Raw genomic sequence first — 27383 nt, 5'->3', positions numbered from 1 at the left:
AAGGATCTGTACTCATGGGAGATGATCATGCCTTAGAAATTTTTGGAATCGGTACCATCAAAATTAAGATGTTTGATGGTTCTATCCATACAGTTCAAGGTGTAAGACATGTGAATGGCCTGAGAAAAAATTTGTTATCCGTTGAGCGGTTGGATTCTTAAGGGTACAAGATTAATATTGAAATTGGATCATTGAAAGTGACTAATGGTGCTTGTGTGATCATGAAGGCAAAATGGCTAACAACCAATCTCTACTTGCTTTCTAGAGATACAGTTCGAGACGCAGAAGCATCAGTTACATTTGTAGACCAAGAAGACACAATGATATTGTGGCATCGCAAATTAAACCATATGTCAGAACATGCTCTATATAGGTTCTTGCATAACATAATCTCCTTCCAGGGTTTAAAACGATGAATCTACCTTTCTATGAGCACTTGGGACAAGCAAACAGCATAGATTGAAGTTTAAAAGATCAACCGCTAAAAGCAAGCACGTACTAGACTTGATTCATTCTAATGTGTGAGAATCACTAGAATTATCACTAGAAAGAGCAAAATATTTTGTCTCCTTCATAGATGATTACTCACGAAGAATCTGGGTATTTTCCATCAAGAAGAAGTCAGATGTGTTTCTAGTATTTAAGGAGTTTAAAGCACGAATAGAGCCTGAAAGTGAGAAGAAAATAAAGTGCATGAGGACCGACAATGGAGGAGAATGCACTGATGGTGATCATTGCATTTTGCAAGCATAAGGGTATTCAGAGGCAATTTACAGTTGCATATATACCTCAACAAAATGGTGTTGTAGAGCGGATGAACAAAACTCTTCTAAGAAGAAGTCGAGCTATGTTGCGGACTGCAGGATTAGCCAATTCTTTCTGGACAGAAGCAGTCAAAACATCCTGTGATTAACAGATCCCCGTCAACAGCAATTGGGTTGAAAACTCCAATGGAGATGTGGCAAGGTAAGCCACCTGATTATTCTTCTCTCTATATGTTTGGATGTCCTATTTATGTGATGTTCAATATCGAAGAAAGAACAAAGCTTGATCCTAAATCAAGAAAGTATATCTTCTTGGGCTATGCTGTTATTCTCAGTAGAGATGTTATATTTGCTGAAAACAAGTTGCAAAAGGAGCAAAAAAACAACAGTAGCACTAAAGAAACTACTACAATATAAATGAATGATAAATCTAGAAAAAAGAACTCTTTTGAAGTAGAACTTGAGCAAGTTGAACAAGGACCAGCTGAAGCTCGCAGAACAACACCTGAACTGAGAAAACCATCATGGCATGCCGACTATACCATAACTTGCCATTATGCATATTGTTTTGTTATTGAAGATGGAGAACCATCAACCTTTCAAGAGGCTGTTGAAAATCCACATTCTTCTTTATGGATGACGGCCATATAAGAAAAAATGGAAATACTATGCAGAAACAAGACGTGGGAGCTTGTCCCACTCCCGGATAGAAGGAAAGGAATTAGTAACAAATGGATTTATAAAATAAAGTGTGATAATCATGACCCGATAGAACGTTATCGTGCAGAACTAGCGGTGAAAAAATTCTTCTTTTTCGGTTGATCTGATTTGTCATTCTCTATCGTTGCTATGTCTCCTGGCTGTCGATCCTTGTCATCACAGTCTTGTCGGGTACCTGGTCATGGCTGCATCTAGTTTTGATTCATTGATTCGAGCTTTTGAGTTTGCCCCAGTTTCTTTACTTTGAGCCCCTACCTCTGATAGGTTTTTATTTTCTTTTTTAATTTTTTTGCTTTAGTTATTGTATATTACATTTTACTGTTATAATGCAAAAAAACATGCTTGGTTTATGGTGCGAGGTGTTTTACCAAAACTAATTCTTACAAAGATTGATGGCTTTGAATTGTCTTTGTTTTTAATCCCATGATAATTCTCAAGGCTAAGCTGCTTATATATTATTTCTCTTAGGTGCCTCAATGAGATGTTAGCATCTACTTATTAATTCCTCATTATAGTATTATAATTATAATTTATGTTTATGCTAAATTCTTAATTATATGTTAATTGTTTGTTTAAATAATATGGTTCATGATTGTTAGTAACTTGATTATATTTAATTGTCAATAGACTGTTGAACTTAAATGTTTAATTGTCAAATGTTTTTTTTTTTAAGTTAAATACTTTAAGAGTGGTTGTTGAATGATTTTGAATTTGTTCATGACAGGCAGAATGCTTGAGAATGTTGGTTATGGGATAAGTTCCTCAATTTATGATAGCATGAAGATTGATGTTAGAAGATTTGAGTTTAGTCTAATAGAACTTTTAATCATTGATTAGTTGTATTTCTTTTATTTTGTCTGTTAGCTTTGATTATCTTTGTGTGTGTTTTATGTTGTCTTAATGTTGGGAATTAGACTCAGAGTGCTTAATTATAAGTATTTATTATATAATTGTAGAGGATTTGAATGTATAATACTTATTATAACTTATATTATTATTTTAATTTATTATGTGTTTTGGGTTGAAGTTATTAATTTTAAATGCTTAGATTTAAGTATATATATATATATATATATATATATATATATATATATATATATATATATATATTTTAAAAAAATTTATAACAGGTAAATTTATACGAGTTTATTAGTCGAATTTAGGTGAGTTCCACGAATTTTTTTAGCTTGTGACTTTGGCAATCTTGATATAAATTTAGAAAAGACAAATTTATATAATATAATTAGGCAAATGACGAATGTTAAAACCTGTTAAGAAACTTTATAACTTAATATAGTAATAGTCTAAATTTTATCATTTATTTTATTCTCATTATAAACAATCGTTCTAATGTAAAATGATATGCTAACAAAGAATGAAGGGCGAGATACAAACCTGATAAGTTATAATATAATCTCCAAATTGAACCTGATCCAAGTGAACCTTCAAAAATCTTAGGACTCAAATCTAATTGCCACAATAGAAGAAGGAAACAAGTCATGATTATTTCAACGCTAATAGAGGTAGAACATATGTTCAAAATAGGCCAAGTGTTATTAAGATGTGTGTATTTGTACATTTCATATATACAAAATAAATCTAACTCTAACTCTAAATTAAGTTGAGCACCGTATATATTAGAGGAAAAAAGATTTGACATGAAATTGAAAGGGGTGTTAGCTAATTAATTTCAAGTATTTTGATAATCCATTAAAAAATAACTAGTTTTTTTAGTGTTTAATGAATTGAAGTTTAATTTAAAAATTATTTATCCATGAAATTTACTACTTTAATAACCTTAACAAGTGTTTTTAATAATAATAATAATAATAATAATAATAATAATAATAATAATAATAATAATAATAATAAAAAATTACACATTCTAGAGAAAAAAAAATCACTTACAGATCAGAAGAGTGTCAAACTTGTGTGCCACAAATAAATTGAGGCGAAAATAATGTATGATAAGTTGCTGAATGGAATTAATTAAGAGTAAGAGTTTAATTTGAGAATGGGATAGATGAGGTGCTGAGAGTGAGAGAAAGGGACTTTGTTCTTTGCAGGATAACATAAATTAAAAGAAGAGCAATTATATTATGCTTTCCTTTTGAAATCATACAAAACGGTTCTTAACAGAATATATCATAAAGCACGCAAAATAAATAACTTGGATGATTTCTTCATCAAAGTATATACTATATAAAATGGGATTCTAAACCTTCTCAATCAGAAAGGTATATGAACTTTTAAAAGTAATAATACATAACATATGAACTTTACTCTACTAATAATTATTGTTTTTTTATCCCATTATATATATAATGTCAATCTTATTAATGATAAAAAATGATACCGAATTAAATTATGACAACCAACTAAAAATAAAATATACTTAATGAGAGACATTTCGAATAAGGGAGTCACTCACATAAAGACGTTTGAAAAGTCTTTTTTTAAAGACGTTTTTTAATAATTAAAATTTAACCTATATAATCGATTAAATTGTGTTATTTTTGTCAAAATTAGACCAAACAAACGAATTTGACCGAAAATCGATAAATCAAATCTTGAACCGATCTAAATTAATATTCTTTTTTATAGAAAATGACTATAATACTCTTATTATAAAAAATGACTAAAATATTCTTATTATTTATATTAATTTTGAAAATCTTAAATTCTAATTCTATGATGACATAGAGAGAAGAAAAAGGTTAAAATTTAGAGTTTTAAAATATATAGTAGAAATATTTTAAGTCATTTTCTATAATAGGGATATTATAGTTATTTTTATAAAAAATATTAATTTAAATTGGTTCAAGATTTGGTTTATCGATTTTTTGGTTAAACCGATTTATTTCATCTAATTTTAACAAAAATAACACAGTTTGATTGATTATATAAGTTGAATATTAATTATTAAAAAAAACATCTTTAAAACAGATGTTTTAAGCGTTTTTATGTGAGTAGCTCCTTTCGAATAATTAAAACATAACATATTCAAACACAACACTCCCGAAAAGTTTGGGATGAAGACGCATAGTTTTAATTCAATTAGAGTGAGTCCCTATATCGTGGGGATGATAAATAAATAATAGTATATAATATATTTTAATAAATATTATATTATTTAAAAATTAATTAAAATATATATATAAATTACTATTAAATTTGATTTTTATATTAAAATATTTTATAATACAAAAATTATTTTATATTAAAATTATACAAAATTATATTTTTATTTTTATTTATATTTTTGTATTTATTTTAATTGATAAACTTAATCTTTTTGTATGATATATGTTTTTTTTATTTTTTTGTTGTTATTTGTTAGAGTAGTTTTTTTCTTCTTCCTGTCATATAGTTTTAAAAAAGCATATTTCTTTTTTGAACTATTGACATGTATGTATTTTTTATTATCTTTTTTATTTTATCTTTATATATATGTTCTTCGTCTGAAGATCTGTTTTGAATTCGTTTACTTTTTTATTTTTAATTTCTTGATTGGTATATTATCTAAGTTTAATAATATTATTAATGTTGGTAAATTTAGTTCCTATAATCAATGAAGAATATAAATGAATAATATAAATGATGTTTTGAATAAATAAAATTTTTGTAATATTATCTATTTTATTTATTGTAATAGAGACTGAGTTTTAATATTTTTTATTAGAACAAATATTTTAACAACAATGTATTATTGAGAATCTTTTTTAAAGTTAAAATTATTTACTTTGACTTCAAATATAAGTATTAAGTTGCATATGTTGTGAAAAGATAAGATAGCCTGAGGTGGATGTCCATTTTTCATAAGGTTCAAGTTTTCAAGAGAAATTACATTTAATAAGGTTTGAAAACATAACCTTATGTATGTATATAAATAGAGGCTTAAACCTCTGAGATACACAACAACATAAATAAAAGTATTTTTCTCTCTTTTCTCTCCATATTCTACTAATACAATATCAATATATTATAATAGTATTGGTGAATATTAATATTAGAGTCTTCTATTTATACATATTTATTTTATATTTTATCATATCTTCCTTATTTATTTTACAACATGTTATCAACACGAGACTTTGATCAAATTTTAGGAAGACTTCAGGTAACAAATTTTCATTATGTCGAATCTCTCTCATCTTGAATTTAATGCTCTTGATATATCTGAAAACAACTATTTATCATGGATACTAGATGCTGAAATCCATCTTGATTCAATGGATCTTGGAGATACCATTAAGGCTGAAAATAATGTATCCCAGAAGGATAAAGTCAAAGCCATGATTTTCCGACGAAGGATTGAAAAATGAATATCTCACATTACAAGATCCTACAGATCTGTGGAAAGACCTTGAAGAAAGGTACAATCATCAAAAGACAGTGATACTTCCTAAAGCCCGATATGAATGAACGCACTTGCGTCTACAGGATTTTAAATCCATAAATGAATATAATTCTGCAATGTTTTGAATCACCTCACGAATGAAATTATGTGGGAAAAAGATAACTGATAATGATATGTTAGATAAAACTTTCTCGACATTCCATGCCTCGAATGTGCTCCTGCAGCAGCAGTATCGAGAAAAAGGATTTAAAAAGTATTCTGAGTTAATTTCTTACCTTCTTGTTGTTGAACGCAACAATGAATTACTTTTAAGGAATCATGAAGTGTGCCCAGCTGGCGCCGCCTCATTTCCTGAAGTAAATGCGGCAATTCATAACCCCAGAAGAGGTAAATGGCAAGATTTTGGTAACAAGAAAAATTATGGAAGGAAGAAGAATTATATTTACAAAAAAGGATCTCACCAAAAGTGGGATAAAAAAAAAACTCTGGGCAAAATAAATCAACAGAGAATACATGTTTCCGTTGTGGTGGAAAGGACCATTGGTCACGTACCTGTTGTACCCCAAGGCACCTAATCGATCTTTATCAAGCATCTTTGAAAAAGGATGACAAAGGAAAGGAAATAAATTTTATTTCAAATGATGCTGAAAATTACACCACTCATTATGATGTATCTGATTTCTTTGAGGATCTTGAAGAAAATATTGGTCATTTGATCAATGATAGAATAGTTTAATATGTGAGATTGTTAAGTATTCATGTAAATAGATAATGTAAGGAACTTATTGTTAAGTTTTATTTTTTTATGTATTTAAGTTTTAAATATGATGTATATAAATAATGAAGTATTAATGTTTATGTTTATGTTTAAGAATTTTGAAATCACTAAATGTGTCCAGTTTTAATAATAATAGTGATAATAATAAAATTTTAGTGTATGACATTGTACAGTGTTTCTTAGAAAAATAATTCCAATCAAGAATTTAATTTGACTGTGCATGTATTACTACTCATTTTATTATTATTTATCTTTGAAGAAAATGGCAAGAATATATAATGAAGATGTATGCCTTGCGGATAGTGCAAGTTCGCACACCATTCTCAAAAGTGATATATATATATATATATATATATATATATATATATATATATATATATATATATATATATATATATATATATATATATATTTTACCCATCTTGTGGTAAAAGAAGAATGTGTTAATACTATTATTGGCTTGGGTAATGTGATAGAAGGTTCCAAAAGAGCTATAATTTTATTTCCTGGAGGAACAAAATTCATAATAAATAATGCACTATTATATACCAAGTTTCTGAGGAACTTGTTGAGTTTCAAAGATATTCGCCGAAATGGATATCATATTGAAACAATGAATGGGGAAAATCATGAGTATTTGTATATCACAACCCATGATTCAAATAAAAAGGTTATATTAGAAAAGTTACCATCACATTCATCTGGGTTATATTATACCAAAATTAGTACAATTGAATCACATGCTATTGTAAACCAAAAGTTTACTAGCCCAAATGAATTCATAACTTGGCATGATCGATTGGGTCATTCGGGAACAATCATGATGCGGAGAATTATTGAAAACTCCCATGGACATTCACTAAAGAACCAGAAGATTTTTAAATCTAGTGAATTTTGTTGTGCTGCATGTTCTCAAGGAAGTTAATTTTAAGGCCATCACCAGTAAAGATTGAATTTGAGTCCCCTGAATTCCTAGAAAGGATTCAAGGTGATATATGTGGACCTATCCATCCACCATGTGGATCTTTTAGATATTTTATGGTCATAATAGACACATCTTCGAGATGGTCACATGTGTGTTTATTGTCTTCTCGCAACCTGACGTTTGCGAGATTACTTGCTCAAATTATTCGATTAAAAGCACAATTTCCAGAAAATCCAATCAAAGCAATTCGTCTTGATAATGCTGGTGAATTTACTTTCCAAGTTTTTTATGCCTATTGTATGGCTAATGGAATAAGTGTTGAACATCCACTAGCTCGTGTTCACACACAAAATGGGTTAGCAAAATCACTTATTAGACGCCTCCAATTAAATGCTAAACTCTTACTTATGAGAACAAATCTCCCAACTTCGGGTTAGGAGCATGCTATTTTACATGCCGCAGCACTTATTCGTTTAAGACCAACGAGTCACCATAAGTTCTCTCCTATGTAATTAGCTTTTGGTAAGCAGCCAAATGTTTCCCATTTAAGGATATTTAGGTGTGCGATATATGTTCCCATTACACCACCTTCTCGCACCAAAATGGGACCCCAAAGAAAATTGGGGATATATGTTGGAAATGATTCTCCCTCTATAGTAAGGTATCTTGAGATACAAACTGAGGATGTATTTAAAGCCCGAATTGCAGATTGTCATTTTGATGAATCAAAATTTCCAACATTAGCGGGAGAGAATAAGCTTCCTGAAAAGGAACTTAATTGGAATGCATCATCCTTGATGCATTTGGATCCTCGATCAGTGCAATGTGAACTAGAAGTTCAAAATATTATATATTTGCAAAGAATAGCAAATGAATTGCCTGATACATTTTTTGATACAAAGAGGATAACCACGTCTTATAAACCAGCGAAAAATGCCCCAATTCGAATTGATGTCCAAGTCGGACAAATAGCCACTGACACAAATTCACGCCAGAAGCATGGCATGCCTGTCGGTTCCAAAGACAAAAATTCTCGAAAAAGAAAAGAGGTAAATACTATTCCTGTTGAAAAAGACATAGTAAAGACACCTACAGTTGTCCAAAATTTTGATATAGTTTTAACGCCAGAAGACGTTCAGGTACCTGAAAATTGAGAAAAAAACGAGATCTCGATAAATTATGTCTTTACGGAAAAAAATGGGACCGAAATAAGACAATTGTCAATGAAATATTTACATATAATGTGGCATTAAATATCATGCATGAAAGTAAGGATCTTGAGCCAAGATCAGTCGAAGAATGTCGATAAAGAAATGATTGGCCAAAATGGGAAGAAGCCATGAAGGTTGAGCTAGACTCACTTGCAAAACGTGAAGTCTTTGGACCTGTAGTCCGTACACCAGAAGATGTAAAACCTGTTGGATATCGATGGGTATTTGTGAGAAAATGAAATGAGAAAAACGAAGTTGTACGCTACAAAGCTCGACTTGTAGCACAAGGTTTTTCACAAAGTTCCGGTATAGATTATGAAAAAACATATTCCCTTGTAGTGGATGCAATAACATTGCGTTATTTGGTCAGTTTATCTGCATATCATAAACTACATATGCATTTAATGGATGTGGTAACAACCTATTTATACGAATCATTAGATCGTGATATCTATATGAAATTCCCCGAAGGACTAAAGATATCTAAACTATCCAATGAATATTAATAGGGATTATACTCAGTTAAATTGCAAAGATCTTTATATGGTCTGAAGCAATCTGGACGAATGTGGTATAATCGTCTTACTGAGTATCTGGCCAAAAACGGATTCAAAAATGATGATATCTGCCCATGTGTTTTCATAAAGAAATCTGTATTTGGGTTCATTATAATTGCTGTGTACGTTGATGATTTAAATATCATTAGAACTCCTGAAGAGATTCCAACAATTATAAAAACTCTAAAAGAAGAGTTTAAGATGAAAGATCTTAGAAAGACTAAATTTTGTCTCGGCCTGCAGATCGAGCATACAAAAAAAGGGATCTTTATTCATCAAACAACATACACAGAAAAGATCTTGAAGAGATTTTATATGGATAAGTCACATCCATTAAGTATCCCAATGATCGTAAGGTCTTTGGATGCGGAAAAAAATCAATTCCGTCCTAAAGAAGAAAATGAAGATATCCTTGGTCCTGAAGTACCATATTTTAGTGTCATTAGAGCACTAATGTATCTTGCCAATAATACAAGACCCGATATATCATTTGCTGTGAATTTACTAACAAGATACAGCTCCTCTCCAACCAGAAGACATTGGAATGGAATCAAACAAATCTTTCGATATCTTCATAGAACGGTTGATATGGGATTGTTTTATCCATATGAATCCAAGTCACAATTAGTTGGCTATGCAGATGCTGGATACTTGTCTGATCCAAATAAAGGGAGATCTCAAACAGGATACCTATTCACATATGGTGGTACAACTATATCATGGAGGTCCACAAAACAGACAATAGCAGCAACCTCCTCTAATCATGCTGAAATACTAGAGATTCATGAATCAAGTTGCGAGTGTTTTTGGCTCAGGAGTTTGATCCAATATATTCTGTCATTATGTGTGGACTGATTGATCATAAGATAGCTCCAACTGTCCTGTTTGAAGATAATATAGTATGCATTGCTCAACTTAAGGGTGGATACATTAAAGGTGATAGAACAAAGCATATTTCTCTCAAATTCTTCTTCACTCAGGATCTTCAAAATTAAGGGACAATTGATGTCCAACAGATCCGCTCAAGTGATAATCTGGCAGATTTATTTACGAAGTCACTCCCAAAATCCTCCTTTGAAAGATTGGTACATGAGATTGGGATGCGCCGATTTTGAGACATTAAATGATGTCGACAAGAGGGAGAGACTGTACTTTTTTTTCCTTGGTCAGGTTTTTTTCCATTGGATTTTTCTTGACAAGTTTTTAATGAGGCAGTCCCTATCAAAGAATATTGTACTCTTTTTCCTTCACTAAAATTTTTTTTCCATTGGATTTTTCTTTAGTAAGGTTTTAACGAGGCATAATCTTAAATGGTCATCTAAGGAGGAGTGTTGTGATAAAATAAGATAGCTTGAGGTGGATGTCCATTTTCTATAAAGTTGAAGTTTTCAAGAGAAATTACATTTAAAAAGGTTTGAAAATATAACTTTATGTATGTATATAAATAGAGGCCTAATCTTCTGACGAGATACACAATAACATAAATAAAAGCACTTTTCTCTCTTTTTTCTTCATATTTTACTAATATAATATCAATATATTATAATAATATTAGTAAATATTAATATTAGAGTCTTCTACTTATACATATTTATTTTATATTTTATTATATCTTCTTTATTTATTTTACAACAGCATACAATTTTTAATTCGGACAGTGCTTCAGTGTCACTATTAGGGGTGGCAATATGTACCCTACCCGCGGGTACCCAATCCGACCCCACCCGGTCGGGTAGGGTTGCCAACCCGATCCGCAGCGGGTAGGGTTATCGTGCGGGTTGGGTAGGGTGCGGGTTGTGCCTCAACCCTACCCGACCAACCCGCACCCTATATATGTATATGTTATATACTTATATAAAAATATGTTTTAAGTGGATGTTGAACCAAAGACCTCTCACTAAATGCAAAAGATCCTTAGTCATTAAAAGAAGATCATTAATTGATAATTTAATATTTTTTTAACATAAAAGTCAGTTCTTTTTTAAATTATCATCAAGTTATATAATAAGATTGCATCTTTTTTTATAATTCGCGTGTAGGGTCGGATATCCGCGGGTTAAGAGCGGGTAGGGTTAAGATTGAGATATTCTCAACCCGCGAATAGAATTAGAGTTGGTTCCAAACCCTATCCTACTCCACCCATTGGCACCCCTAGTCACTATTGTCTTAGAGATCGGACCAAATACTTTACAAAAGACTTTTTTAATTCAATGCATTTGCAAAAATTAATGGATCCGTACATTGCACTAAGGCACTATAACTTTGGCAGTCCTTGCACATTAATTTAGCATTAAAAGCATTACATATATTCCACACAAAATTGAATAATTCAAGAGCTAATTAATAGGTTTTCAATAATCCTTTTGTTATTTTAATTATTTTTTGCCATATTTTATAAGTCTCTAATTTTCAAGCTACTAAAAGATTAATAAATTTTATTAAGCTTAGATCAGGTGTTCTTGTGGTGTTATATAGAAATAAATACCAAATCGATATTCGAAAGATTATGACATTGACAAAATAGTACATAATTTTTGTTATTGACAAAATAATCCCTAAAAAATTTTAAAATTTGACAAACGTGTTCCCGAATTCGTCGGAATAAATCTCCGACAAATACAATACTGACATAGTTACCGTATTTTAATAACCTGGCAAACCACTCCCAAACCCTAGCTAATCCCTCCCTCCCCAACCCAAACTCTCCTCCATCTCCCTCCTCATCGCAGCCCTCCCCTTCAATGGAGGAGGGGGTTGCATTGGGTAGAGGGAGGACTGCGATGGGGAAGGAGATGGAGAGGGAGTCTGCGTTGGAAAGAGAGGGATTAGGGTTTGGGAGTACGTAGTTTGCCAGGTCACTAAAATACGGTGGCCATGTCAGCATTGTGCTTGCCGGAGATTTGCTCCGGCGAGTTTGAGGACATGCTTGTTAAATTTTAAAATTTTTTAGGGATCATTTTATCAATAACAAAAGTCTGATACCATTTTGTCAGTGTCAGAATCTTTTGAGAATCGATTTAATATTTACCTCTCATATATATTTTGCGGTTTTGTTGTTTATCCTTCATTGAAGAAATCCAAAAACTTCTATTAGGTTTTAGTGAATCAAAAGAAAAGTAATTACAAAATTAAAGCAAAATAACATGTATTTTATAAAAGTCACTTAACCATTTTATAATTGTAATAAGGATGAATGAAATAAAATGCATGCTTGAATGTAAAATTTGTTTGCACAATCAAATGTGATTAGAAATTTTAACCGTAAAAATTGAATAAAATAGATAGAAATCTAGAACAATTAAAACTTCGACATATTCAAACTCAACACCCAAAAGTTTGAGGTGCCCAGCTACATAGCTTTCTTTCAGTTTTAAAAGAAAATGGGACATACAAAAGCAATCGAAGCATTATAAAGATATTAGAACACAAAGATATTACACAGAGATATTAGAACACAACCATTATATTAGACAAAGATATTACACAAAGAAAATGTTATTATTATCATTTCTCTTTTCTTCATTCATATCTTTTATTCAATCATCATCTTCATCATCGTCATAAATTCTTCATCATCATCATCATCATCACCATCACCATCATCATCATTATCATCATCTTCATCAATCTGCAATAAAGGCCAATAGACTAGTGCTTATGAAAATAACTTGAGCTTTAATTCAACCATGCATATATATACTAAATTTCCATTTTCTGTCAATTGACAATAAAAAAGTATTTTACTGTCCAAAAATAAAGATTCATGCATCAACTCCTATAATCACAGTAATAATAAAATTTTGTGCTCATTTTAAACAATGTATAACCAATATTCAAATGGTTAAGAATTATTCATTCTTTGAATTTCACATAATAATTAGCTTATTGTGCTTTTCAATACAATAATTCATAATACGTAGTAATTGAAAGAGTTACCATTATTAGTGGTAATATTAAGATTCATAACTAAAATTCAAGACATGTGCTGCAGGCATAATAATGTTAATCGATTTCATGTATTTATTTAGAAATATTATTAAAAAGAAATTCAAACAATTGACAAGAACTGCTTTCTTCTTCTTCACTACCATACCTTTTATAGATAAATTATACGCAATTATTTAGAAAAAAAATTAGATTGTCAATTTAAAAAGTTTTATAATTAATTATAGGTAGAGTAAGATATATAACTCTAACTGGTTAATTAAACATCCAACAAATAATTATTCATGCATAAATTGAACTAATAATAATAATAATAATAATAATAATAAAAAACAATCAGTATGGTTAGATTTGTAATATTATGAGACAAATTATTTGAACTAACCTTGCAATGTGGAATATGAGCAATTTTGGACCAATCTGGACCTGTCTCCTTATTGTACTTTGCATATAATGCGGGACAATCATATACCACTAAATACTGAAGATGATGAGTTTGATCCATGTTGGGAAGAGATGACAAATTTTTACAATGATAGATATAAAGTTCTTCAAGAGAAGTCATGGACAACCTTGTGGGCAATGATTTTATCCCTGTTATGCTTATACTCAAATATTGCAATTTAGTTGCTCTTTCAAGCCATTTTGGTAAAGCATTCAACTTTTTTGATCCAATAATTAAGAATAATTGAAGGTTTAAATTATTTACTACCACATGTTGTTTTCCTTCTTCCTCTTCATCCTCAAAATTCATCAGCTCTTCACACCAAAGTAAGCCCAGCTTCTTTAAAGTAGTCAAGCGACCAACAGCACTTGGTACGGACACTAACTTTGGACATTGAAGATACAAGAATTTGAGTTGTTGGAAGCGCCCTATGTTCATTGAGGACAAACTTGTAATTTTGATTCCCATCAAAAACAAATATTGAAGATGGATCAGATATTTCATGTTTTTGGGAAACTCATCAAGGTACAAACTCTGCAAATTTTGCATCTTACAAATGGAATCAGTTAGCTTTTTCAAACTAGGACAATTTTCAAGATAGAGATATCTCAAGTGCTTCTTCATTTTGACAAAGCAATCATCATCAGGCAACGAGCTCAACTCCATATCTTTTTTTAGTTGCAACACCCTCAGATAGTTGAACTTGTTAGAGGTCCATTCTATTGATGCTTCTTGTTGTCCCACTTGCACAGTGGTTCTTGTCTTGCTTGACTCTTTCATTGTTAATTGTGCAACATCATGTATAAGATCATGCATTTTGAGTCTTTTAAATGTCATTAAATTTTGGAAATCAAAGAGGCGAAAATGATCATCTCCATCATCAATTTGAAGTAAAGATGTTGAAACAAGCTTTTTAATATATAACTCCCCAATATCTTCTGCGTCTTCTTCTTCGCGTGTAGGTTGGAGGAGTCCATGAGCCATCCAGAACATAATCAACTCAATAACATGAAAGTCGTAATCCTTTGGAAAACAAGAGCAGTATGAAAAGCATTGCTTTAGTTGTGATGGCAAGTGATTGTAACTCAATTTGAGTGATGGCAAAATGTCAGTTTCTTCTTGATTCAGATTCCACACCTCACTATCCTTTATTTTTCTCCATTCATTTTCATCATGACATGTTGTTCAATTATACCCAAGTGTCTCCCTTCTTTTATTTTTTCATCCATTTTCTGTTTCATATCTTTGATTTTGTGGGCCATCTTGATGCGAAATGCGAGTGGATTACTTGTGTATGAGAAGAATCGACGGACCTTTATGCTAATGCTTCCATACATTTTGACCACTTCATTACGTTTTGCTTCATACTCTATTTCGTCTAGTATGTCACCAGCATCATCAAATGCTTCTCTGAGTTGCTTCAACCACTCATCTATACTGTGGTTTTTTGCTTGCTTGTTCTCAGCATCTATGAGATATGCATCGATGGTTCTCAAAGAACTTTCAAACTTTTTTATTTCATCTTTAAGACCATATGCCAGAATAATCTCTTGGAATGATTTTGTTGCTAAATTGGCCAAGAGTGTTGATGCCACACTAGAAATAACTTCAGCCATTGAAGAATCAATGAGTGGAACCTTATGGTGATAAAAAGTAATGTTAGAGGCCAAGAATATATATATACATATATGTGTGGTGGGTTTTCTGGTAGCATTGTTTTGGGTGGTTAAGGATGATCATGTATTGACTGATAAATAATCTTGTAACGAATTATACATATGGTAAGCAATATATTGTTAATGCTGGTTGATTGAAAAGTATATTAAAGGAGTGTGTGGTAAATGGCAAACTTGAAATGCAATGACAAATATGAAAATTTGCTTCCAAAAAAATAAAATATTTTAACGTGTCATTGGATTAAATTGGAAAAAACAGGACTCAAATCAAATTACTATTTACCACACACTTTTTTAATACACTTTTCAATCATCCAGCATTACCAGTATATTAATTACCATACATGTCATTTAATTTATTGTAAGATTATTTGTAAGTTAACACATGATTATTTTTATTCACGGTGCATTGACGTGGAATATTAATAACACGTATCATATGATAATATGGCCGTATGTAATAATATAATAACGGTTAGTTCATAACACATGGTATTCTAATGTAGACGGTAATGTTATGTATCACAGTATTATTTATTCACATATCAGTTTATTATGTCACATGTCATAATATTATTCGTTCACGTTTCATATATTATGTCATTATTATAGGTATATTAAATTAGTCTTTGACTTTGTACCAAATGATTTATTTTAGTCTCTAAAATTAAATGTCGTGCGCCAAATTAGTCTCTTCATGAGTTTTTTTTCCTCTTATTTGTAAATTTAAAATTCTCAATATCTTTGGATGCACTCATTTCAATCATATTTTCACATATTTTTTAAATACAAGTGCTTTTATAAAATATTTTTAAGATTTTAGTTTTAATTATCCAAATTTTTCTATAATAATTTAATAGACATAAATTTTGTAATATATAAAAATGTTATTTTAGTAAAAGAATTATATGATTGATTAACACACATTTTTTATTTTCATCTAAAAATATGCGTATTTTTCATAAGAAATTAAGAATTAAAATACACAATTTTTTTTTCAGTTCCTATTAAATACACATTTTTTGGATTAAAATAAGAAATATATTTTATAATCAATTAATCAATATAGCTCTTTTATTAATAACATAATTTTATATTACAAAATTTATCGATGTTAAATTATTATAAAAAAATTATATGATTAAAACTAAATTTTGAAATTTTTAAAGAAAAATGTTAGAAGATCATTAGAATTTATTATTTTGGTTAATAGTTAGCCATTAATATTTAAAAGTGTGGGCTAAAGTATATATTGTTGTATTACTAGACTAAAAGAGGTTGGCTAAAAGTGATAACTAAAAACAATACATTCTGATGGCTTTCTAACATTTATTTTCTATAAAAACACTTGTATTTAAATAATTTGTGAAAAATAAGAATTAAAATTAATGCATTTAAATATATTAAGAATCTTAAATTTATAAAAAAAATGAGAAAAATAATGAAGAGACTAATTCATTTATGGCATTCAATTTTAAAAATTAAAATGAGTCATTTAATACATTATCAGAGATTAATTTAATACATCTATAATGATAACATAACAGATGTCAATAAATGAATATTATTATTATACGTGTCATAACCATTTATACCATCATGACACGTGTCATTAATCGACTCATTATTATATTACGTGATATTAATTAATCTCATTATACCGTTATACATAATCAAACTATAAAGTAACATGTAACTAAAGATTTATATATATCATCAAGTCATATTAACGCATTATTAATGAAAATGATATCAGAAACTAAGGTGGTGGTTTTTTGTCAATCTTAAATGCATAATTGGTGTAACTAAAGTTTCAAGAACAATTTAAGTGCATAATATCATTCTCAAGTCTACTTTAAAAATTTACTCGTACTTAGCATAATGTTCAGCTTTCTCTCGTGCCATTGTCTTAAAACATAAAAACAAAGCTTTAATTCAAAATACTTTTTAAGTGTAAAAAGAAAACATGAAAATCTATTTTCAAAAGCAGTCTCAAAATTCATAGTTAGTCATGTTATAATGTATAATTATTTGTTATTTTTAATTTTCAAAAAATTTAAATTTTAATTTTTATGTTATCTTAGAGGACTATACTTTATATTAATTTTTTCAACATCAAAAATTTCGCTAATGATTCTTTAAATACTAATGAGTCAAATGATGATTTTTAATAAATTTTTAGAAATCGTTTGTTGTTCCATTTTAAATTCATAAGTTTATAAAAATACAGATTTTCTGGAATTTAAACTAAAACACAAAATTGAATTTCTATTCTTATTGGTTTTGATTTTTTTGATATTTTATTTGAATTCAAATGGAGGATATTTCCTTATTAATATTTATATTTCAAAGTCAATAATCTGTACAGGTAGTAAATCGAATCAAGCTGATTCGATTTACTATATATGTATTGTGTATTGTGCAGTAGTAAATAGAATAAGTTAGATTCGACTTATATATATTTAGTGTACTAGTAATAAATCGAATCAATTATATTCGATTTAATACTATAATGGTTAATTCGAATTCAATGAATTCGATTTATGTACATATATGAAACACTGCTAATTCGAATCATATTGATTCGATTTACATAAAAATATGCATGGAGACATTTAGTATTGTACACGGATCGGATTAGATCGAATATAGCCTATAATTCTATCCGATCCGCACTGCACTTATTGGATCGGATTAGATATTGGGTATATCCGCATAATTCAAAAAAAAAATTTAAGGTCCTGTCGGGATGTTTTTACAAAAAAAATGTCCAAAAAATCCATTTTTTCACTTGTTTAAGCCTATTTACTCCTAAAATATTATCAATAAAAGTTCTCTTGAATAACAAAAATAAAAAAAAAACACAAGATTTAATTATTCTAAGTTGAAGTATAACATAAAAAATAAAAAACAAAATATCACAAAATTATAAAACAACACACTAAAATTCATATCACATTAGGGTTTACTTTCTTAAACTATGATATTTATATGATGAGATATGCGCATTTGCGGATTGGATCTGATCCGATCTGATGGCTCTATAGATCAGATAACATCCGTAAAATTTGGATTAAATGCAGATAATTACTACGAATATACGGATATTATCTAATTCATGTGCAATTCTAGAGACATTCACATAATATTTTTTGTTTTGAGGAATTTATGTAAAATTGAAATGTGTTTAGTTTATGAACGTCATTTACCTTTTATTTTATGTGTAATTTACCCTATTTAAAATGTGCAATCCAGTATTCTGATGAAGTTGTCAAATAGTACTAGAAAGAGATTTTATTAATATTTTGTCCAAAATTATTAGTTCTTATTTTGTCAATATATAAAATATTAAAAATACTTTTGTACATTGAAATCAGCTATTAAAATTAATTACTATATATATATATATAAATATATGTATAATTTAATTTATTTTTAATGTATATTTTATATTTTAATATGTACTTTATTTTGAGATCAAATTTTAATGTACATCTAACATAATTGATAAAATATTTATGTAAAAAAGATTTATTAAAATAAAAGTTCTGAAAGTCAAATTAACAATCGAATCAGCAGAGTTAAAAATTTAAAAATTCAATCAAACTTAAACCACTTTAAATTAAATATAATAAAATAATATATTTATATATAATAATTTTTTATATTTATTATTTTAAAATAGTTAATTGTTAAAACTCAAACTGATTCGACCGATTGTTTGATTGCTTTTCTTCGTTTTTTTATTAGTTTATTGTCAATTAATTTTTATCCCCACCAAATTGAATCCATAATCAAGTCTGGATTAACCAGACCAATTTCAATTCTAGAACAATGATTTGGAAAACATAGAAATTAGCATCTTTTTTGAACTTCTTAACAATTCAAGCGGTTAAATTGCCCACTAGAAGATTTACGATATTATGTTTTTTTTTCTTCATAGTTTAGTTAGTCTACCATTATTGATATTAATTTATTTTTTAGTACTTAATTTTCATTACTTTTAAAACAATTAAATAAACGGTGGAAATTGAAACATAACAAAAGAAGCATGAGAAGATGAGATCTAGATCCTTACGCTGGAACTAAGACTGAAAATTAAAAACTAAAATTGAAAACTTAAATCTAAATTCTTATTTTAAAAACTAATCAATATATCATACCTCCTGACGTTGCTGAAGTGTGATTAAAGCCAAAGAACATCAAACAACAGCTCATCATATATTTTGCACTGAAGAAATTCCCACCAAAGAAATGTTAAAAAATAAAAACTTTATTAGAAACTTGTTGCATTTGGGAACTACATATTGAGTTTAGTAAACTTAAAAAACAAAAAATAAATTAATATAAATAAAAAAAAATAAGAAAACAAACCCTTCAAGTAGTGAAAATTTTGGTTATTGCTTGCTTGGACACTCTTGTAATAAGTGCAAGAAAATTTAATGAGTAGTGAATATTATTGAAGAAGTGAGCAATGGAGAGATAAGAAGAGTTTTTTTTTTTTTTTTTTTCCGACAGAGAGATGAGAGGTGAGTTCTATGTATGAAGCTATGGAAATTGAAGATAAGGTGTGTAATGGGGGTCACATTCACATACTTAATTGACTTACTATTCCTGATCATGCCCTCATCCACTGATCTTCCTTCAAAAAAACAAGGACATTAAAGAAGGATCACTGGCCTCAGCCCAGACAATTAATACTCAGTCTAAATGATGAGTCATTTTTGCATACATTTTTTTATTTTTAGTATTAAACATAATTAATAGCTAATGAGGTATAGCTCAAATGACATAGTCTATTCATACGCATCAGAGAGGTCGTGAGTTCGAGTCTCTCTATTTTTGATTAAAAAAAATTAAAAGTAATTAATAAAAGATAAAAAAATTTGTATCTTTTATATTATAATTAAAATATTAGAAAATGTGTAAAAAATAATGCAAATAATTTGGTGATTTGATTCATATATACAAGAACTCATTTGAAGAGAAAAAAATATATATACATAAATTTTTTTGCCTCAAATTAATATGATAGCGTTTCGTTTGTGTAATTGTATTCTACTCATAAGTGAAAAAAAAAAAAAAAAACTGACGAACTAAACTTGTCTCAGGATGTCAATTTAAGAATTAAAAGTTATTTTTGACCCAAATAAATATTTTAATTTTGGCCATTATTTTCTTAAAAGGTATATCGTTGTCTTTTATTTTATTTTTTTAATTATAACAAATGTATCCTCTCTCTCGCAACCCATGCTAAATAGTATGAGAGAGACAATTATACTTAATTAATATATATAATTACTAATTTACTACCCACGAATATTACATTGAATCTTGGAATCTATCTCAGCATCAATCGATGTAAGGCTAACCTGATACTTTTGTAAATTACAATCCTTGTCATATATCATATATCATATATATACACTAAAGGCACGAGCAAAATTGTGTTTATTATTATTATTAGTTGATTAATTAATAGCCACTATATAGTAATCAAATTCCGATGAATTAAGATAGTAATTTTTTTTTGTCTCTTTCAATTCAGTGATTTTAGATTCAATTTTCTTTTAAAAAAAGAATAAATTTCAAATAGATACCAAAAGTAGTGATTACGAAGAGGTAAAAAATTGATTATTGTAATCTTCTCTTTTATTTTTTTTTATGTCTATTTTTTTATCTCTTGAAAGTTTTTATATATAAATTAGTAAAATTTATTTATTAAAAAAATTTAATATTTATATTAAACAAATAATAGCAAAAATCTTAAAAATTGTTGATTCCAAGTACCTTTTTTTTATATATAATTGATGTTATAGTGGTTACCATTATAATGATTTGAAAATATTTGATAATAAAAAAAATAGCCAAAATCAGTTAGAACTTATTTTATTTAATATTTATTAATTATTATAAAAATTAATAAATATTAAATAAGATAAATTTTGATTTTTATTTTGACAATCTAACATTAAAGTAATATTTTTTAATATTTAAAAATATTTTTTATTTAAAAATAAAAGTAAAAAATATTGCAATAACATAAAAATGTATAATTTAATTTTAATAATACTACTATAACCGCCATAATAATAGTTACCGTAAAATCCAAATTATATATATATATATTAGTATGAATACTATAATTATTTATATATTTTTTTTATTAATTTAAATTTTAAAAAATATTATCATAACATAATTCAAAATTTTTATAACTTAAAGATTTAAAATTTGAATTTTATTAATTTAAAAAAAAAATTCAATTTACGCACCCTCCAAAAGAAAGAATTTTGACCAATGTGATATGAACAATTGGAAAAGTTAAAATTTTTTATCTTTTATACCATAAAAAATATAAAAAAAAAGAGTATAAAAAATTATGCACACATCATTTCTCACAAGTTCTACATTGTATTTCTTTTTTAGGTCTTGAAATTATGCTGCATTTTAATTTATGGTTGCATTATTCTTTTCGCAAATTGCGTGTGGAATTATGGATCCCTGGCATCATGATCAACTCGTGGAGCCACCACAATAATGATGAAGCTGTCTGATATTTATTAACAAAAATATTATTTATAAACATTAAAATTAAAATTAATCACTAAAATTAATTATTAATATATTTGTATATAGAAATATATATAATTTAATTTATTTTTAGAGTAAAGTATCGTTTTTGTCCCCAACATTTGAGGTAAGTCTCAAAGTTGTCCCTAATGTTTCAATCGTACTATTTTTTTCAAAAGGATCATGCTAGGGAGACAATGGACTATTTGTACAATGTGTACAATATAGGTTATTGAGTTACAAAATGAACATTCCCAATACTATCTAGAATAACCATCCGAGTACTAGGGATAATAAACATCTTCCCAAAACATAAACATCTTCCTCTAATACCATATCATGATACCACTCATCTCAAAAACTTCAGCCGATGGAAAAAAGTAACATTAATGGTTATATCTCTAATACTCTATAAACCTCCATTGTACACATTGGCTCCTCATACTTTCCCTTTTCAAAATTGACTCAATGTTGTCCTGCCATTAGGGATCCGTTAACAGAATTGACAGCGAGACAAAATTGAAACGATTTTGAAACGTTAGGGAGTTAAATAGGACGAAAACGTTAAAGACGAAAACGATACATAAAAATAAATTTTAATTTAATTTTACCTTTTAATAATATTAATTTTTTACTGTACATAATATTCAATTATTTTTTAATTACATATAAATAAATTACACTTTATCACACTACTTTTTTTTAAATAAATTTATTTTTTTTATAATTTTAAAGAATTTTGATACATTAAAGACAAAAAGTATAATTTATATTTTATTGTATATATATTATTTTTTTCTTTTCTGCAAGTTTATATACTAATTATTCTACAAACATTTCACGATAACTAAAAATCTTTAAGAGTAAAATTATAAAAAAAATAATTTATTTAAAATGCAAGTAATATGATTAAGTGTAATTTACTTAGATGTGATTAAAAAATAATTGAATACTATGTATAGTAAAAAGTTGATATTATTGAAAGATAAAATTAAAATTTATTTCTACGTATCATTTTTATCCCCAACGTTTTCGTCCTATTTAAGTCCCTAACGTTTCAAAATCGTCTCAATTTTGTCCCGTTGTCAATTTTATTAACGGATTTCTAACGGCATGACAATATTGAGTCAATTTTGAAACGTTAGGGACTTAAATAGGATGATTGAAACGCTAGGAACAACTTTAAAACTTACCCCAAACGTTAAAGACAAAAGTAATATTTTATTTTTATTTTTAATATATATTTATATTTTAGCATATATGTAAACCCCGGTTAAATTAGTTAATAAATTAGTTTTTAATAAGGAGGATTAGAAATGCGAATATTATATCAAAATAGGGTAGAGCTCATCGAAACGAGAATTTTGACACTAATTTTGAAAAAAACGGCCCAAAATTGGACCGAAATGACCGAACCGGTTGAACCGGATCCGAACCGGGCTGTCGGTTCAACCGGACCAGCCCTATTAAATGAACCCAGCTTTGTCTTCTCCCTCATTACTGCAGCAACGAAGCTTTCAGCTTCCAGGGAGAAGAGAAACGAGAAACATTCCCGTAACCCTCACGTTAATTTCCGATCCCCGTAACTTCTCCGTTCGAGCTCTACATTTCTATCGGAACAATTTCATAGGTAACTTATTTAATCACTCTCAGCTTCATCTTCCCCCAATTTTCGAATTTTAAGTGGGAATATTGAATTTCTTTGATTTCTGATGTTTTAGGATCCAATTAGCTTGAGAAAAACGTTCACTCTTGCTTATGTGAAGCTTGGGTAAGGTGAGGATACGATAATTCTATTTTATTTTCATTAAATTTGAGCTTTGAGTATTAAATTGGGTATATATATATTATGAATGTGTATTAGGTTGAAAATAAATAATTGGAGCTTGAAATTGTGAATACTGGAACTTGGAGGAAGCGGATTAGTTGAGTTTTGAGGGGTTGTCTTGGTTTTGAATAAATAGCTTTGGTCGTTACGTGGAAATCAGCTAAGGTATGGTTTAGGTTTCTTGCATTTAATATATAATGTTCTGTGAAAACTTAGGCTAGACGGCCATAGGATAAGTTGGAATGCAGGTGTATGTTTAATGTTTAGTAATTTGTCGATGAATATATTTGGTTGAAGTTTATTGGATAATTAGTTATTAATCTTGGATGGTGAATGTTATTGTTGATGAACATGGTTGGTTTAGTGCTAATGATTTGGTGAATTATTGATTTGAGATATTTTGTATTAGAAGCCTAGGATTAGTGAACTATGATCCTTAGTTGAATTTTGGTTGTTGGATTTGAATATTGTATGAATATAATTGTTAATCTGAAGTAGATTTATTGTGGTGACTGTTATGATGATGAGGAAGGGTATGTTGAATTGAAAAGAAAGCAGGTTTGGACCCGAAAAGGGTGGCAAAGTCCGAGTTTTAGAGGAGATGCTGCCGAAATTTTATAAAAAATTAGAGATTTTGTTTATATGATTATTTAAAAAGATTTAGATTCAAAAGTTATATGGTTTGATTTTGAGTTATTAAGAAAATGAGCATGTTTTAAGTTTGATTCATTTAGAAAAGAATGAATTATGTTTTGAATTGGAACTATTGATGGACGGAATGGGAGGTGTGATAATGAAGGATAAGGATTGAATATGATTGATGTATGATGATGAATGAAATGCGATTGAGAATGATGTTGATGTTGATGAATTATAATTGAATTATTTATATGGCTTGTGAATTTGAATAATCTGAGATACGAGATTCCCTGGATTAAGTGCCGTGGCTTGCCGCCACGTGTACCAGGTTGAAAACTCGATACTCTGTTGACCCTACGACGTAAGTGTGTGACCGGGCACTATATAAATTCCCGGGAATGTTACCCCCATTGAGTATTATTGATTAATTGAGAAAAAACTATGCATAGACTCTTGGGGATGCACGTCGGGGGACAGTCTAAGTACAATTCAGACTTGTCGGGTTGGCTGGATAACCGACAGATGAGCCTCATCAGCCATAGGACAGGCATGCATCATATGCATATTACTTGAATTACTTGCTTGTGCTCTAATTGGGTGTGCCTATCTGTATTTGCCATGCTAAATGTATATTTGTTATCTGCAGTACTTGTAACCTTCTTGTGTTTGCCTTTGTCTGTTTAGTTGTCTGTGAAAATGCATGATGGAGTTGGAGGTATGGAGGAATGGCAGTATGGGATTTAGATTTAAGGTTAAGTTAAGTTAGGATTAAATATTTTTAGAGAACCACCCTTTATGGCTTCTGTTTAATACTTTAAGCTCTATAATCTGAGTGTCGGTGTTCTAGGATTGCCTCTGGCATTCCCAGGACCTTATATATTATGTGTGTGGCACCTTTACCATACTGAGAACCTCCAGTTCTCATTCCATACTATGTTGTTATTTTTCAGATGCAGGTCGAGAGGCATCTCGTTAGGCGTCTGGACTCTTGAAGCGGAGTGGTTACCGGGATATTTTGTTATGCTATGATGTATATATATGTACTTAGTTTTCTTTCCGCATGACTTATTCTTTTTGATCCTCTTAGAGGTTTATGGAGAGGCAGAATTGTGTATATGTACTTTTGGGTTTTGGATATGTATGTATATATGTGTAAATATTCTCCGGCCAGTCTTGACTTCGCAGGTTGAGTTAGGAGCTTGATATTTTGTATCTTTGGCACTCTATTCCCACTTCTGTTAGCTTATGTTTGATAGTTATGGTTTTCTTAGCATGTAAGTTAACTCGTTCCTTGAGCGTTGCGCCTTTATTGTGCGATTTTTATTTTCCCCTTTTCTTCAAGGCTCCTAGCATATTATAATTTTTCTGCTATTATATGTACTCATTTTATTTTAGAGGTCGTAATACCACACCACATTCGTTTTACGACTTAAGCGTAAAGTTTAGTGTAGTAGGGTGTTACAATATATTTTATACTAATAACTGATTATAATAATCTAATTTTATTGTACTCATAACATAATCATTTAATAATCATTAGTAAAAAAAACTGATGCTGGAACTTGTAAATAAAAACAAAGCTCTACTTCCAAATAGTGTATGGCACGCCATTAGTGTACCTAATCTATTTTATTATATTTATAAATAATTTGTTTATAAAATAATCAATATATATTTATTAAAAAATTTATTTATTTAATATATAAAAAAATTAAGTAATAAATTTTTTTATTATTTAATATTTAATTTAATTAAAAAAGAATATATTAGTTAATATTAATTTATATTTTTTAATTAGTTAATTTTTAAAATACATTTTAATTAAATTTATAAAAAAATAAATAGATAAATTTTACTATTATATAAATAAAAATAACCATTAAAATTATTTTCACAGCAGCACCAACTATGAGAAATTCACCAATCTACATGTAATGTGTGAACAATGATAGTTGGGTCCCATAGTCGGTAGCAATTGCGAAGGCTACGAACTTAGAAATGGAGGGAAAATTGAAGAAATGACTTTAAATTTTTGTGGAAATCCATTAGGTTTTTTTCATCTTTTTTTTCTTTCTTTTTTTATAAAAAAGAAAGAAAAAAAAGATGGAATTTGAATCTTTATCTTTAGAAAAATTTAGAAAAAATCTACATATTGAGAGTAGGTTCAAAGATGTATCTAGGGATTAGTCTTTTCAAAGTAAATTCTCCCTATATACTCATTTTGAGGAGTGCTACACATACAAGTCTTTTTGACTTACAAGTCTTACAAGTTACTAGGTCTTTTAATGCGTTATTCAATGTTTCCTATTTTCAAAGCGCTAGACTCAGAACGGTTCTTCTTCGTTTTTTTTTTCGATTTTCATAGTTTCTGAAATCAAGCTTTGAAATCGTTTTAAAGAAGAAGAAGCAGCAGAAGATGAGGAGAAAGAGAAAGAGTTCTGAATTATGCAACAAATTTTGGGTGTATTTTTTGTAATCCTTTGGGTGTATTTCTGTAATCCTTTTGAAGATAATGGAACTTCAGAAATACACCCAAACGATTACAGAAGTACACCCAAAATTATTACAGAAATAAACCCAAACGGTTACAGGAATTTACCCAAACGATTATAGAAATACACCCAAAGGATTACAGAAAATACACCCAAAGGATTTAAAGAAATACACCCAAAATTTGTTAAAATACATCTTATGCATAATTCAGAACTCTTTCTCTTTCTCCTCCTCATCTTCTACTGCTTCTTCTTCTTTAAAAACGATTTCACCATGAAAAATCGAAAAAAAAAAAGATAAAACAGAGAGAAAGAACGTAAATGAAGAAGAAGAGGAAGACGATGTGGAAGAACGTGCAGAAACGAAAGAAAAGGAGAAGAAGAAGAGTAAGAGGAAGAAGAACGTGCAGCAAGAAGAAGAAGAAGAAGGAGAAAGAGAAGGCAAGAAACGAAAGAAAAGAAGAAGGAGA

At 28.9% G+C, this 27383-nt stretch overlaps 2 protein-coding genes and 1 long non-coding RNA gene across 3 annotated transcripts in view; 1 reads left to right on the top strand and 2 right to left on the bottom strand.

Annotated features, from left to right (window-relative positions):
* Window positions 1–20032, bottom strand: part of LOC112726470 (putative disease resistance RPP13-like protein 3) — a 32484-nt gene extending 12452 nt beyond the window's left edge. The window contains exons 1-2 of the mRNA XM_072208551.1: window positions 19756–20032; window positions 19545–19612 (exon numbers count right to left, since the gene is read on the bottom strand). Of these exons, the coding sequence (XP_072064652.1) occupies window positions 19545–19602 (58 nt within the window). The 5' untranslated portion in view covers window positions 19603–19612; window positions 19756–20032. The remainder of the gene's footprint in view (window positions 1–19544; window positions 19613–19755) is intronic.
* Window positions 12606–16218, bottom strand: LOC112729538 (probable disease resistance protein RF45). Its single transcript, XM_072208552.1, has 2 exons — window positions 13646–16218; window positions 12606–12943 (listed from the first exon to the last, which is right to left on the bottom strand). Exons 1-2 carry the CDS (start codon window positions 14696–14698, stop codon window positions 12848–12850), a joined length of 1149 nt encoding a protein of 382 aa, XP_072064653.1. The 5' UTR covers window positions 14699–16218; the 3' UTR covers window positions 12606–12847.
* Window positions 20033–23450: 3418 nt separating the features above from the next.
* On the top strand, window positions 23451–25676 carry LOC140177258 (uncharacterized). The gene is made up of 4 exons (XR_011869084.1): window positions 23451–23584; window positions 23676–23730; window positions 23819–23947; window positions 25372–25676. It is a non-coding gene; the product is annotated as an uncharacterized lncRNA (long non-coding RNA).
* Window positions 25677–27383: the final 1707 nt, after the last annotated feature.

The sequence above is a fragment of the Arachis hypogaea genome, chromosome 12 (genome assembly GCF_003086295.3).
Source record: "Arachis hypogaea cultivar Tifrunner chromosome 12, arahy.Tifrunner.gnm2.J5K5, whole genome shotgun sequence".
In the NCBI taxonomy this organism is placed as follows: Eukaryota; Viridiplantae; Streptophyta; class Magnoliopsida; order Fabales; family Fabaceae; genus Arachis; species Arachis hypogaea.
Note: the sequence above shows the minus strand (reverse complement) of the source record. Positions and strands in the feature narration are given on the sequence as shown.